At 39.9% G+C, this 16673-nt stretch overlaps 1 protein-coding gene across 5 annotated transcripts in view; it reads left to right on the top strand.

Moving 5' to 3' along the window:
* The window catches only part of Ptprz1 (protein tyrosine phosphatase receptor type Z1), a 175959-nt gene that overhangs the window by 49797 nt on the left and 109489 nt on the right, over nucleotides 1-16673 (top strand). For all 5 annotated transcript variants that reach the window (XM_057765069.1, XM_057765086.1, XM_057765077.1 and 2 more), the window contains exon 2: nucleotides 140-205. In XM_057765069.1, coding sequence (XP_057621052.1) covers nucleotides 140-205 — 66 coding nt within the window. The remainder of the gene's footprint in view (nucleotides 1-139; nucleotides 206-16673) is intronic.

The raw sequence follows: 16673 nt of genomic DNA, 5'->3' as shown, positions 1-16673 counted from the left end.
GAGGTGTAATTGAGTGTAGATGTTGGGAGGGTGACATAGAAACGAATATTGAACTAACCACACATGGTGTGAAGAATTTGGGCAACATAATTCTTAATACTTTTCTGGAAGTTAATCACTGAATTTTTCTTGGTTCTAGATTGGGCTTATGGATACTACAGACAACAGAGAAAACTTGTTGAAGAGATTGGCTGGTCCTATACAGGTAAGCATATTACTGACACTGTGAGAATTAACAGAACCTTTTTTTTTCTTTTTTTTTTGCTTTGTATCTGTTACTGTACATAAAAGGAATTCCTGTAACCTAGTATATTATTTTAGTTTCCCTCCAGGCTTTCCTATTAATTAATAAACTATAGTTGGTAGAAAAATGATTATTAGTGGGCTTTTCATAAGTTTGGTAGTATAGCATATTGAATAGAGCTGGGCTTAGATCTCAGGACTTTACTTTTATTCCTTGCGACGATGCATAACCTCCCTGAGGGCAGGCTGGCATAAAGTGAGCTAATGAAGTGAGAAGCATTTGCTTAGACCTTTCTTTGAATGGAAACTTCCAGTAAGTACTAGTGGCCATTGTTATAACTGTGTTAGTGATCATTTTCCACTCATTTGGCAAACTTTGATAATGTACATTTTTTGGAAAGGGTCTTCCTTCTGAATGACTGTGACTGAGTTCACTGAAATCAAACTCTAAAATTATTCTGTCTGATTACCATACTTGTCTTGAATCATCATAAATGTTTGAAGTAGGTTAGAAGGAATCCTAAGCAGAAGTCATGATCAAAGCCCTGGAGGAAAGAGAAGCTGTAGTGTTGACTGGAAGAACATGAGCGGGAGCTGGATAGATCGCACAGTTGGCAACCACTTGGGATATCGTTAGAAGCGCTGCAGTCAGACACTGATTACACACGAGTGGGTTGGTGAGATGAACTCACAGTAGAATGGACTGACTATGAGCCTGATCAGTCTGGGCTTGATTTTCCAGAAAAGCCCAGCAAAGTCTATTTTTATATAGAAGGACATGTATTTCTCTTTTTGTTAATTTATTGTTAATATACAAATATTGTTAATTTATTGTTAATATACAAAATAACAGGTTTCATTATGATCTTTCCATGTGTTCATAAACATTGTTTGCTCATACTTGCCCAGGTACATCCTTCTCCAGTTCCTCTTTCACCCTCACTGGTTCACATCCTCTGCCTAAGTAGTCCCTGTTTTCCTTTGTCCTTTATTTTTGTTTTTACTTTAGAAATAGTACATATTCACTGTAGAGAATTTAGAGACTATGTTCAAGTACACAAAGGAAAATACAAATCACTCTTTATCTTGTTTGGTTCTATCCACTGATAAACATTACGTGGGCCTTTCCTGGAAGCTTTCATTATCTTAGGTTTGGATGTTTTGTGTATTTTGTCCATCTTAGTTTTGGAGTATTTTTTATGCCTTTACACATTTCAGTGATGACTCCTGCTCATCGGGGTCCTTAAATACCTGCCTGATACTGCACTGATTAGAAGTTTGATTATGTAACTACTCTCCTTGTGTTCATATAGCTATCTTATAAGTAATGTTGTGTGTAGGCAGATGTGTCTTTATCTTCATTTTGTCATGTATTTATATGCAGTTTCTAACTAGGAGAAAGTATTTTTGAGCATACTGGTGCATTCTTCCTGACATTTGTTCTGAGAAGGTCACAGTCATTGTTAGTAGAAATAAGTGACTGCTCACTAAGTGCTGCTCAGGATTTGGCATTTTGAAGACCTTCACTAATATTAAAGGGTCCTTTTTATGACATTTTTTATTCTAAGTTGATTCTGCCTGATTGCTTTAAAATCTGAAATCAGATTTAAAAAAAAAATCAAATTGAGTATTGTGGCACACCCCTTTAATCCCAACACTCAGGAGACAAAGGCAGAGGCAGACAGATCTCTGAGTTCGAGGCCAACCTAGACTATATAGTGAGCTCCAGGATAGTCAGGGCTGTGTAGAAGAAACCATATCTCAAAAATATAAAAGGAAAGAAAAAAGAGAAAAGAGGAAGGAAGGGAGGGAGGGAGGGAGGGAGGGAGGGAGGGAGGGAGGAAGGAAGGAAGGAAGGAAGGAAGGAAGGAAGGAAGGAAGGAAGGAAGGTAGAAGAAAAGAAAAGAAGCTAAGTTGAAATATGGAAAAAATTAATGAACAGGAAAATCAACAAATTAAAATTGATCTCTCTGCCCTATGGGAAACTGGCAGATAGCGATCATGTAGATCCCTCTAACATGATTAGAAAAGACCTGTCCTTAATGTTCTCACTTATAATAATGATCTAAAAACCTATGGAAAATAACTTTATATTTTATAAGCCTTATAAAACATATAAGAAAAAAATTATCTATAATTCTGCTCATTACAAATTTGTTTGCTTTTCTTTCTTTCTTTTGGCTCTTCCATCACTGTATAGTGATTCACATTCACAAATATTCACTTGAACTTCTTCAAAATGGACTTTGATAAAAATAATTGTTTGATCAAAGTGCCTTTATGATTTATTATATCATATTTTTATATTTATCACATTAGAGATATTGCCAAACTATGTAAAAAAAGTTGTCTTATTTGTTTCTATCCTACATTTTCACTAATACCAATGTTAAAGTTACAATGAAATTTTTAGTAAAAGGATCTTATTTTTTATATTCATTTTCCAAATTATTTGATTTGTGCAGAAATTTACACAACAGAAGTTAGGTAATGTTGTTTGAGATATATGATAATGTGAGGTGATAGTCAATTAATAATGAATAACACCAAGACTTAAAATCAAAAGTAAAAGACCCTTAGGATAGATCTATGTAATTTTACTTGTGTTTTTATGCATATTCATGTGCTACTCATCTGAATGAATTTGGGTTTGCATTTGAGCCTAGGATGTGGGCAAGCTTTTCTCTACCACATACATAACTCATACAATGTAAAAATTTTAAAGTAAGCTGGCAAAAAAGATAAAGGTATCTCATATCTTAAAATTGTATTGCAAGTAATAACTTCAAGTATTTTAACTTAGTTTGACTTTACTAAAATAATATTGAGGTTAAAATAGTATAAATAATAAAAGAATTATCACAATCAAAAATTTTAAATTATGGAAAAGAATTGCCTACCTGCTTATCAATTTCTGAAATGTTAGAGGTCTTAAGTGTCCCAAAGTAACTTCTAATTATATGGTCTGAATATTTTGATTCTATTAATGGGTTATCTGGGAAATTTTCCAAAATTACACTCTTTTATTATTACTAACACTATATAATTTCCTGATTTCTACTACTATCATATTATCTGTTTAAAGACGAATATTATTAGAAGCTGATTTTAGATAGGTGGTGTATTTGTATTGCTATAAAATATTTTTCATGTATGATTAATGCTAGTGATTGAGTTATAAGTTTACTAATGATTATATCAAAGTACTATTTTCTCAAAATGTTAATTATTTTGTATACTTTATAACTTTATACCTGACGACTGTAATCATTTTGGATTTATTTTCATCCAAAAGACAAATCTTGTGTTTTATATAGCATTGCAACTATTTATATTGTAATAACTGGGAAAGATAAATGCCAGAGAAATCATTCACCATGGCAAAATCATGATATCTCTATGAACCTTTCTGCACAATGTCTGCTGACATCTGATGCTGGACAATGTGAAGGCAAACTATCTTCCCAGTGCTTCTTAAACCTGACTCTGAGTAGGTTAAAAGTATTGCCTCTGAGATGAACTTTTCTCCAAGGAATTTTCATGAGGTTTAATAGTTCTACATGCTTTCACTTTTATAGTTGTATTTTTCTTTTCATTTTCTAATAAACTTACAAATCATCTTTCAAAAATTTACCACTTAACTGTTTTAAATTTTTTTTTTATAAACAAATACTAATATATTGTAGAAGACCCTGCAACATGGAGTTATACCAATTAATACTCAACCTGGTTTACTTTACTTAACAACAAACTTCGTAGTTTCAGAGGTCACAAGAACAGGTTCTTTTGCTCCAATGAATCTTTAAGCGAAGAAACCAGGTGATTACCAGGACACTTAGCCTGCAGTGCAAAGCAAGCTTTTATACACCCTCCTTACCCAAAATGTAGAACTAGAAAATGGAGGCTCTCAAGTTTGGGGAGAGTTATCATTCTCAATGCTCCAAGAAATGGCAGCAGACATAAATGGACTGATGGGAAGACAGTGGAGGTGTTGCCCAGCTTCCCTAGGTCCCAGAAAAGCTGGGTGTACCTGGTGAGCTAAGAAGAAAGCAGTTCAGTAGATAAGCTAGTAGCAATGCAATGCCACCGTGCAATATACGATTATCTGGGGGCTAGGGCCACAGAACTACTCCCTTGAGTGTCCTAATTGAGCAAGGCATGGCTCATTGGTCAAATGACCAGGCCTGGAGTGAATAGGTTTGTGCATACATAATGAGCAGTTCTTTCCTCTATAATCGGGTTTTATGACTCTGCCCATAACCAAAAGCCTGTTGGTTTTACCTCCCATCAGAAACAGTGCAAACTTATTAAAATGTGGCATTGCTGTGGAAGGGTAACACGTTTCCAAAGGGATATTTGACAGTCAGGTGACGGTGGAAGATGAATTGTGTTGTTTATATTAATGCCTTCTATTGGTTTAGGAAATTATTTCTGGAATAGTTTAAGAGTCTAAGGAAATTTTATGATTGTTTACAGTTCCTACAGAGTCTGACTTTATTTTTTTGTAGCTGAAATATCAAATAAAATAGCTAAGTATTTTAGCCAAATGAATGTATCTCTCCCAAGAAAATCCTATTCACCATAGCATTTATCTCAATTTAAAATTCGAACATTTAAGGCTGACTAGTGCTTCCAATGCTTTGCTTACTATTCTTCCTCAAAAACAAAAATTATGGTTACATATAAAATATAAAATTGAGTTATGGTGTGATTCTTAAATGTAACTATTTTTGTAGATAGTAGAAATGATTCCATTTACACGCTTAGTCTACATTTTGTGTTGTGGTGTTGTGAATTTGTTGAAGTAGCTGAACTCTTAGGAAAAGATTTCTGAAAGTGTTTGCCCATAGACTATTCTGCTAATAAAAACTGCAAGCTTGACATTTTTCAGTGAGGGTGCTGTCAGGCCACCAGAAGTCATTTTAGACGTGGGACACACTGACATGATTTCAGTGGAATCACTTCAGCTGAGATTGTTTATTAAAGATTATATGATTGAAGTAGATGAAGTAACAGTACAAATCCCTTCTAGCTACCAGATGGGTGGAGAAGCAGAGGGCAGGCAAGAATTACTCTCTTAATTGTGCTTTTTACGTAGATTAAAACAACTCTTCTATTTAGGACTGCTGTCATTGTGCTAAGAAATGACAGGGCTGCTCCATAAAGATCACAGTCCCAATGTGAAGGTTTTTTTTTTTCCCCCCGCTTCCTCCCCGCCTCCCATATCCCTCCCCCTCCTCCCGCCCCTCTCCCCCTCCCCCCACTCCTCTTCTCCTCCCTCTCCAGTACCAAGAGCAGTCAGAGTTCCCTGCCCTGTGGGCAGTCCAAGGTCCTCTCCCCTCCATCCAGGTCTAGGAAGGTGAGCATCCAAACTGCCTAGGCTCCCACAAAGCCAGAACATGAAGTAGGATCAAAACCCCGTGCCATTGTCCTTGGCCTCTCCTTAGCTCTCATTGTCCGCCATGTTCAGAGAGTCCGGTTTTATCCCATGCTTTTTCAGTCACAGTCCAGCTGGCCTTGGTGAGCTCCCAATAGATCGGCCCCACTGTCTCAGTGGGTGGGTAGACCCCTCACGGTCCTGACTTCCTTGCTCATGTTCTCCCTCCTTCTGTTCCTCGTTAGGACCTTGGGAGCTCAGTCCGGTGCTCCAGTGTGGGTCTCTGTCTCTATCTCCCAATGTGAAAGTTTTTCGAGGAAGATAAGCAAGGTCTGGTGGGAGGGCAGACTGAAAACCTGGGGATGTCAGCGCTAAAACCAGACTCCACAGTTTTACTCTTTGTAAGCTCTTAGAAGATGAGGTTCGTTCTGTAGTAATATAACACTAGATTTTATGTGACAGTGTCCAAATCAAGATAATTCCGTGAGGACAAATACTTATCATTCTTGCCTTTCATTTTTAATATTATGAATGCATAGCTCAAGATCATCCTAAAAGATGCTGGAATCTTCTTTTCACTTGACGTGTTAGGTCTTATCTAAGAAGCTTGAGCAATGATAAGGTTATTGGAAATATATGAACTTTGACTGTTCCATCCTTAGAAATTGTCACTACCGAAATATCTTTACCTCCTAGACTTATATAAAATTATAATATAAAGATTATATTATTTTCCCTTTAGCATTCTTTAAAAAAACGTGGAATTGACTTTTTCATAGTGATATGTTCTCAAGTTTTCTTGCCTCCAAGCACCTTCTTAAAGATAAGTTTTTGTTAAAGGGTTACAGTAGGCACAAGGCAGAAAGTGTAACCCTTCTGACCACTGTTGGACTTGCCTGGGTACCGAATGAAGGAGATTTTAAATACTAAATGCCTCTATTTCCATACCCAGCACAGAGACTATCTGAATCTATGCAGAGTAATGGCTGGGGTCTGGCTTGTCTGGGTCGTTTCCTGCCTCTGGGATGTCTTTTCAATCTGCTATTTATTCTTCTTTGATCCCTTATATTTGAATTCCTTATATTAAAGAGATTGTTCATTCTCATTTCAAGTGTAGGAGTGAAAAAAAGTCAAGTAACAGAATTGCCCCATTTCTGTCTAAAATTGCACATTCATGTGGGCAGAGAGGAGAGGCCTGGGAAAACACAGCCCAGACCCTTGGTATCATCATCCTGGAGAATGAGTCAATGGAAACAGTTGAGAACATAGCAACAGGATTGTCACTTCCTACTGTGCACGGCTCACTGAGCACTCTTTATATTGACAAAGAAAGATTTTGAAAAAAAAAATCATTGTTATAAGTTATTTTCAATGCGTCTGTCTTGTTTAGTTAAAAAGGAGAAGGTCACTAGGTAAGATCCACAGCTCTGTCTTTACTCACTGTGATAGGGGGTCTGGCTGAGTCTCAGTTAGTGGACTGAGTGCAAAGAGCACACAGGGAACTCTGCATCCAATTCCCTGCCTGTGGCTGACCTGTAGGCAGAAGAGGCTGCTAATTGCTCTTCATTTCAGGTTTTTCATCTGTAAAAAGTTCTTAATAACACCCTATCTAATTGAGTATGGATTAGATAAATGCTTCCCATTGTTGCAAAAAAAAGCTCTTTGAGCAAGGACTATATGCTGCAAATCCAAGTGATTATTGTTTGGCAGTGTCTTAGCTTGAGCCTGAACAGATTGAACAAGCCTGGGCGCATCTGATAATCTCACAGGAGGATTTAAAAAGAGTAGATCAGCTAAAACGCATCTTATAGACATATATTTCCTCTGTTCTGTGTATTATTTGAAGCTTACTTAAGATTTATATTCTCGATAGATATTTTGCCTCTGGTAAATGCAATGATTCATCATGCTTTGTTGTGGAGGCTGAATAAGCTTTGGTGAATGGTATCAAACTCAGAGTTTTCTTGTATTGTATTCTCAAAAATCACAGAAATAGTGTAGGTTACATGTCCTCATTGCCACAAAATGATAAAGATGTGAGGTAATGCAAATGTTAACAAGTTCAATTTCACTATTGTACACACACACACAAGCGTATGCATAGATAACATGAAAGTCCCTGAGGCTAGGTAGGAATAATAGCATATGGGAAGGGTAAGAAGATGACAATAGGAAAGCATGAAGGAATATATTCAAGGTAAATTACATACATGTATAACAGTGCTTTTATATAACCCAGTGTAATCACGTGTGTGTGTGTATATGTGTTGTATGTATGTTTGCATCATGGTTTATTCTTTTGTCTCTAAATGCCGTGTTACAGCTTTAATTATGTAGACTATTTTGTTGGGGTCAGAGACCCCCTAGACTAAAGCAGAAGTAGGATTTGTTCTGGCTGGAATACAAAGGGCCTGTTGTGTTCTTTGAACACTAGCATCCAAATTGTAATTCTTTGTTTAGGAAGCATCCTAATTATCATTGAACAGTCTGATATACCTATCGCCATAGATCATGATCTGTGGCTTGCATAAAAAGAGGAGGAAACTTGAACCCTAGTCAAAGGTAGGAGTTACAGCTGTGTAGCATCTGATGAACTGTGACAGCGGACCTGATGGAAACCAGGATTCAGAGGAAGACAGTAAGTCTAGTAAGTCACCCAAGGGAGACTGCTCTGGAGGAAGAAAGCTGGCAGTAGAGACTGAGTTATCAATAAGAGTGGGGCTGAGGTCATTATGGTGCTCCTATATGTCTTTCCGACGCCCCCTTTCTCAGAGACTCCCTCCCCCTAAAATGCCTGCACATTCTGCCCTGCAAACGACATAACCCAAGTTACTCCAACATGGGGCTCTTTCTGAAAGAGGCAGAAAGGAACACAGGAACACAGGAAAGCTAAAACACTCAGGGTTTCAAGCTAGACACCAGGGTCAGTCAGAAGAGGCATAGAAGGTATTGTGACAGCCAGTAGAACGTGCCCAGGTGATGGTCTCCAGTCAGGAGCAGCATGGTTAGGCTTATAGCTTGCGGGTTGATGTCTTATGTAGCCTTTACATGAATGGTCCCATCTTTACATATTCCATGAGTGTCTCTAGAATGTATGATCTGCTTGCAGCACCCCCTTCTAATAAATTTTGCACAGTTTTTCATTTTCAAAACCCCTGAGTTTTTTTTTTAAATCAACTACATTTCATGTATATAACCCACTCCGCTCTCTGTTCCTGAGATGTTTAGCTTAATCACCCAGTATTAGAATGTAAAGGAGTCAGTATCTTATCAGTCCCCCAGGCTTGCCCCCTACTATAATGGCATCCCTACCTCATTAACAGAGGAAATGTAAAGTGGTGAGATCCTGAGTTTGATCAGTATGTACCAGGAGCGAGAAACTGCAGGACATCAGGGAGACAGCCGTGGGCGGGAGATGTGAGCAGTGTACAAACAGTGCAACAGTGAGATTTCTACAAGTGTGGTCTGTGCTGCAGTGGTAGACTGATGGAGGAATTACTTTCATTTAATAAAGAAACTGCCTTGGCCCATTTATAGGCCAGCCCTTAGGTGGGTGGAGTAAACAGAGAGAATGCTGGGAGAAAGAAGCTGAGTCAGGAGTCGCCATGATTCTCCCACTCCAGACAGACGCAGGTTAAGATCTTTCCTGGTAAGCCAGCTCGTGGTACTACACAGAATATTAGAAATGGGTTAGATCAATATGTAAGAGCTAGCCAATAAGAGGCTGGAACTAATGGGCCAGGCAGTGATTAAAAGAATACAGTTTCCGTGTAATTATTTCGGGGCATAAGCTAGCCATGCGGGCGGCCAGGTGCTGGGGACACAGCCCTGCCGCTCATATTACAACAGTAGACTGTGGCAGCCTTGGGTCCCCAGGCTCCAAAATAGCCTGAGGAGTTGAGGTGAGATTGCTGGAGAAAGGGAGCTGAAATTGAGCTGGAGGGCAGACTGCAGTCATCTTAGTACTGTAAAGGATGCTTTAGCTAAAGGAAGTAGCTGTCCTGCCTTACAGGGGAGAGATGAATCTCTAGACTCCAACCCTACGGTGGCCTCCCTGCCTTTTGACCCAAACTAGGAACACGAGAGGCAATCTTCTTGAGATATGAATTCTTCCTATAATCTTTATTCTGTTTAGAATTCTAGGTAACATTATATATTTTTATTGTCAGTGACCTAAACTTTCAGTCACTGACATTCGTGTCTAACAAATGTGTGGATTGATTTTATACCAGCATTTCAGCTGGTAAACTAATGGAAGAAGAAAGTGAGAGCCCTCAAAGGGTAGAAGGGAATCTTCCTTGCTTCCAAAGTAGGAGGGTTTGCAAGTAGACACCTCTAATGGGCATCTCCCACATCTCTGCAGGGAGTTCACTGTGAGATGCTCATGACTGGCTTGGGTGTGTTCTAACAGCAGGATTAGTGGATGTCCTTCTACTGGTTCGCCTGGTAGGCAGAGTAAATGCTGTGTTGTTGATCTATTTGTTCAACTTCAAATCTGGCTTCCTCATTTATCTCTTTTAAATTCGGGTTCCACAGTCATCATAAATGCCTACTTCAAAGGGACTGACGGGGTTAAGTGAGTCTGTACTCACCAAGCACTTACAAATAGTGCCTGGCATTCATGAAGTGCCCAATCAAGTTAGCAAAGTCACATACATCTCTAATACTCAGTAACTGTCTTGGGCCAGGTTGTTTTTAAAGTATAGATATTTTTTAAATATTCTGTGAGTTTTCAGGTCCCTTGATGGCTCAGTGTGTAAACTGCTTGTTGTGCAAGAATGAGGACCTGGGTTTGTAATGATAAATAAAAAATAAGGGCAAAGTGGGTACTTTTCAGCAGGCCCAGCCAAGGTATTAAACTGGATAGGGGATTGTGTTCACATAACACACACACACTTCCTTTCTTTTTCCCCATTACTCACAGAATGATAAAATGGGTTCCTCACTATAGTGTCTTGCATAGTGGTTGTAATAATCCAGTTCAAGCCCAGCTATATTTTCCAGTCCTCACAATTGCTTTTCCCTATGCCTGCTGTGGTGTCAGCACCTTTGAAAGCAGGATTCCAACTCCAGCTGTTCCTGGATGTCTTACCTTGTCTCCGGCCCTTCAAGTGCCGCTTTCCTGCCTCTCATCCCCTGTCCCGAGAAGACTCTATCTCTGCTCTAACGTACCATAACTGTGTCCTCTTTGTTGTAACAGTGACATGGTTAGCGGTACACTTCATGCCTGTGCCCTCTTCAGAGAGTCAGACATACAGTGCTCAGCCTAGATGAACACATGCCTGAGCAAAGCCACCAAGCCCCAAGTCCTGGGTTTCCAAAAGAAGAAACAGAGATAAAGTTGATGGCCATGAGTTACAAAGTAAACAGAGACTCTGACTGGGATCCGGGTCCTGACACCTGGGGGTGGTTCTTGAGCATCCTTGAGCATCCTGTAGCCACAGGGGCTCCTTCTGCTTCGGTGACTGGGCAGTAAATGGAAGCCATGAAGCTGTGAAGCTCTGAATTCTTGTGTAAATATTGATTATACTGGCTTCCTAGTGACCATATGCAATAGCATTTTGTCTTCCCGGTGCATTGTTTTTTTTAAAAAAATATTTATTTATTTATTATGTATACAATATTCTATCTGTGTGTATGCCTGTAGACCAGAAGAGGGCACCAGACCCCATTACAGATGGTTGTGAGCCACCATGTGGTTGCTGGGAATTGAACTCAGGACCTTTGGAAGAGCAGGCAATGCTCTTAACCTCTGAGCCATCTCTCCAGCCCCACCGGTGCATTGTTTTAAGGAAGGTGTTAAAAGTAGCTGCATCTGGAAAGTGGAATTGTAGCTGCTTCTCATTTTCATCCGTTTGTTCCTCTTCTGGTTTTTTTCTTAACAGACATGTATTCATTTTATAACTGAATTGGGAGAAAGGGAATTAAATGTCTATCTTGTACAATATAAGTGTAATTAATTTCACTCTTAGGATGGCTTAAGAAGACGGAAGAAAAGCCTTCCACGTTTGCGTGGCTCTCCACTGTGACTCTAATTCTCTTGTGTCTCAGTGGCCTGTGCCACTGTGAACTACTCTACTGATCAGTCAAGGCAGAACGACCATGAATCATGTATGTCTTTACGAAGTAGGGGAAACTTCCCAAGAGAATATTCTTTTAGAGAAGCGGCCATGCTATGCAATTAGCATTTCTCTAAGACTCCGTCTAGCCAGGATTCTACCTCGGACACTTCCAGTACCTCACGACTTGATTTTCTCCTCTGGTGAGAGGCAGCAACCTCGCTCTGAATTCGTTTCACAATCTGGAATCATTATCCCTGCTCAGCGAGAACCAATCTCTCATAGTGATTGTCTGAATGGCTGCCAGCTCAGCCACGTTCTGTACATCATCCACCACAGGGGAGAGTCTTTTAAGAAGTGAGAACAATGATGCAGGAAACCCACAATCAGGATATGCCCTCAAATGGGTTTCAGAGCCATCCCTACCCACCGGGCAGCTTAAGGTTCTCTGCAAACTAATGACAGTATTGCTGAGCTATAGATCAGAGTACCCGTCCCACTCCAGAATTGGTTTTGGTTTTTAATTCTGTCGAGTTTATTGCCAATGCAAATATTGCCAGATTGCCTAAATCTTCCATAGCAGGTACAAAACTAAAATAGGGGAACACTTGATTGGTTTGTTAAGTTTTGTTTTATGAGACAGATCTTTGCTATGTTTCAGGCTGGCTTTGAGTTCACGGTAATTTTTCTGCCCTGGTCTCCCAAGTGCTAGGATTACAGGCATGTACTCCATACCCAGCTTCGGAAAGCATTTTAAAACATCCTTTGATAGTTTTGTACATATATGCAGAGTGTTTTGCTCATTTTCACACAAACACACACACATGCACATGCATACACATGCACACACACATGCACATGCATACACATGCACACACACACACGCACATGCATACACATGCACACACACATGCACATGCATACACATGCACACACACATGCACATGCATACACATGCACACACACATGCACATGCATACACATGCACACACACATGCACATGCATACACATGCACACACACACGCACGCGCACTCCATTAATCTCTCTCATTCCCGCCCATTTTCATTGAACCCTATAGTCCTAACAAACCTTCCTCCCATTTTTATGTCTTCCTTTGTTTGTTTGTTTGTTTGGGGTTTGTGTGCATGTGACCCACAGAATTTAATATTATTTACATGGCTGCTTGTATTCATGGTGTGGGAAACTTAACAGTGGCTATACCGCTGAAGAAAGGGACCGTCTCTTTCACAGCCAGCATTCCTGGCTCACTTTGCTGTGCCTCCACCAGTCTGAAAGAGTCTTTTTTCTTTTTCTGGGAGAATTCATGTTGACAGAATAGTCTCTATCGTTTATTGCTTCCCAGAAAAATCGCGTCTTTAATGTCTATGACTACAAGGAAGAAAAGCAGCTTAGCAAATGCTTATGAAGTTTCAGAGCACAGTTAGGGAGGGAGTCTTATGGCTTAGTAATGATTCCAACCCTGGCCCCTCAGGATGTACATTAGTAGGTATATTATAACAACCCTTCTATTACTTTCATTCTGATGATTGCTTATTCATGCTTGAGCACAAGAGAGAAGCCCTGATTTAAAATCTAGGTCCCATTGCTGTGTTTTTATGCCACCAACATTTTTTAAAGTAAATTGAGTAGAAAATTGAGTTCTGGCATATGATGCAGAGTCCTCTAATGTATCTGGCCTGCCTTTAATCATTTATGAGTTCTCACCGCAAGATGATGATATAGATTAGATACCATGGAGATCTAAGGAACTATATTTATTTGATCCTAATTAATACTTGGCCTTAGATAGATAATCACATTTCTTTCCAATTTTCTAATGTTAAGCAATTAAGCAGACAGCAGCTGTTGGCTTGATAGGTATTAAACTTTGCCAACTCTATATATACATGTAATTTTTCCATGTTTGGAATATATTATAAGATGCAGTGAAATCTATATATGCTGATATTATATATGTTATCAGTGGGCAGTTGTTTATTATGTTTAACGTGTAAAAATTATGCTAAAGTATTGCAGACAGTTGTACAACAAACACTTGTGCATAGCAAGTGGACACACCAAATAAAAACTTGGGGCCTGACTTAGGAAAGTGTTTTGTGTGTATGTGACATACATAGCGCTTAGTGTAAAGTGTGGGGTTCCTGAAGGTTTCGTTTTCTTAGCAGGAATAGTCCTAAACTTTCATAGCCTGTTCCTTCTCTTCAAAGTGAAGTTTCCCCCAAAGCAATTGCAATAGTAAAGGATGAAGGGAAGATTAAATATAGATACCGTATAATCTAAGTCAGGTTTCTAAATTTCAGAATCTATCAGACTTCCCTGAAGGGATTACTGAAAATAAATGATTGCCAGCGGTGATCTCCATTGTTTCTCATTCAGGAAGTGGAGATAGCAGTCACCCTTTAATATCTAACAAATTCTCAGGCCTCCCCAGTGCTGCTGAAAAAAGATGCCTCGTTTTTCAGTGTCTAGAAATGGGATCTATCCTAGCTTTATGTTGTTTCAATTTGCAAAGTGAAAAAGAGGAAGAGAATACTCTGTTTCTGCGCTGCAGGAAGTGCTTTAGCTCCGCGGACGAGGTGACATAAAAGACAGTGTGATTGCTTCTGTGCCGTATGTAGGCATCTTCTAACATCCAGACCTTAATCTGTGTCAGGAAGAGATAAATACTTGGTACTGCAACTTGCAGTGTGCTCCCAGTATTTTCTGGGTGGGGCCCGTTACCTGGAGAAGTTCCTGGCCTCGCTGTGTCTTTTAGGCTTCCCTCATTTGTGGGTCTGTTAGGAGCCCTCTTGTTGCTCATTCCCTCTGGCTGATTTATGTCCAGTGATTTTAAAGGAAAGCTCCTGTTAGCGGAAGAGTCTTTGAGGCTGGAGAGATAACTCAGCAGTGGAGAGCACTTGCTGCTCTTTATAGGACTTGTGTTCAGTTCCTAGCACTGACATCTTGGGGTTCACAACTTCCTGTAACTATAGCTTCAGAGTGTATGACACCCTTTTCTGTCCTCCTCGGCACCCAAACACATATGGGCAGACACACATATGCAGAAGTCTAAACTGCAATAAATCCTTGAAAAGAATGCTTAAAGAAAATTGGTTCTACCGTCACCAGCAGATATCAACAGGCAGTAGATTCTCGGCTAGGGGTGAGGGCTTATCCCCTCCACCTCTGCTGGAATGCGCGCTGCCTTGATCTTGGGCCAGCAGCAATAGCTGGTGAGTTCCTGATGTCACTGTCCTGTCAGGTCTGCCAGATGCCATTTGGCCCCAGTCCTTTCCAGCCTATGGCTCCCACGTCTATTCAGAGACGGTCCCTGAGCCTTGGGCAGAGGGAGTGGATACATATGTCCCCTTGTGGCTCAGTAATCTACAGTCACTTATTCTCTGCCAGGTTTGAGCCACTGTCCACTGGACAAAGAAACTTATCTGATGACGTCTGAGAGCTGCACTAGTCCACGGCACACAGAAACAAATTTAGAAAACAGTTGTAAAGTGTGTTGGCCCTGGTAGGTCAGCCAGGCTCCCGCAGATGGTCCCACACCTATGAGAATATGGGCAACACAAATTGGACTCAGTTAAAAAAAATATCTGACAACTTGGAAAGGGGTGTAGAGGTAAGGCATATCTGGGAGGAGTTCAGGGAAGGAGAAGGGGGATGAAGATGAATAAATACATTATATACACTAAGAGTTCTCAGAAAAATGAGAACTTCTATATACTTTTTAAGAAATATTTCTTTGACTTCAAGAGATCCTGTGTCCTGCTAATATCAAGATTCTATTTTCTGGCTGGGGAGATCATAAGTGAAGCATTTGATTTGGAAGCATGAAGACTTGAGTGTGCACTCCAGAATCCATGCAAAGATGGACACCATCCCAGGTGCATCTGTCTGTCATCACAGTACTACTATGTCATTGCAGAGGAGGAGACAAGAGCATTCTCTGTTAGCACCCAGGTCAGCTAGCTAGCGTGTACAGAAGAAAAGAAGAGAATCTGGAGATTCCTGACCCTGACCACCCCTCCACATGTTCCATGTGTGTGTGTGTGTATGAGAGAGAGAGAGAGAGACAGAGACAGAGAGGGAGGGAGGGAGGGAGGGAGGGAGGGAGGGAGACTGAGATACTATCCATTCCTTAGGTTTTTTTTTTTTAAGTTTTTAAATCCCAGTAGTATATGTCTCCAACATTATATTTTTGTTAATAATGACCTAAGAGTTTGCACTGTGGGCGGCATAATGTAGTGGTGCCTTTAAAACTCACAACGTATTTTTTTATTTTGTTTTGTGTGGGTGTTTATTCATCCTTTGCTGCATTAGCAGTTTGGAGTTGAGTAAATGATTTCATCATCACTTTTCAAGGCAGCGCTGTCAACGACACAAGACAAATGGCTGACTGCTACATGGACCAATTACACTTTCCATCACTGACTTGATTTCCCCCAGATTTTAGTCTCCAGGCCTTTGGGGTGTATTTGAAATTTTGTAATAATTATCCATTAAAAAAAAAGCCATGTCGCTTCCCAATCCTGTAACAGAACTTTTTAGAACGTCTTTGTGAGGTTGGTTTTGTTTTGTTGTTTTGGTTTTGGACACAACATCATACACTGTGACCTGTGTTGGTCTGCGACCCACTTTGTTGCCCAACTTGGAATTTATGCAATCCTTCTGCATCAGCTCACAACATCCCAAGTGTTGGGGTTACAATAAAGAGCCACCACACCCAGCACAACTGTCTTGTCATAGATATTAGAGCCTGAATATGATGCATAATAATTTTATTCATTTATTCACTTAATACATCTTAATGGAGCATGCCTATCTGCCAGCACAGAGACATAGCGACACAAAGGAAAGAAAGAAAAATACTAAGTGTCCCTCATGGTACTCAGATTCTAAAATACATTGGGAAAGAAATGACTCATGGTGACTATCTTACCATACCATTCTTGAGTGTCAAGGAAAGTCATTTTAGATAAT

This window comes from Chionomys nivalis, chromosome 1 (genome assembly GCF_950005125.1).
Source record: "Chionomys nivalis chromosome 1, mChiNiv1.1, whole genome shotgun sequence".
NCBI classification, from domain to species: domain Eukaryota; kingdom Metazoa; phylum Chordata; class Mammalia; order Rodentia; family Cricetidae; genus Chionomys; species Chionomys nivalis.
The sequence above is the reverse complement of the archived record's forward strand: the minus strand, read 5'-3'. Positions and strand labels throughout refer to the sequence as shown.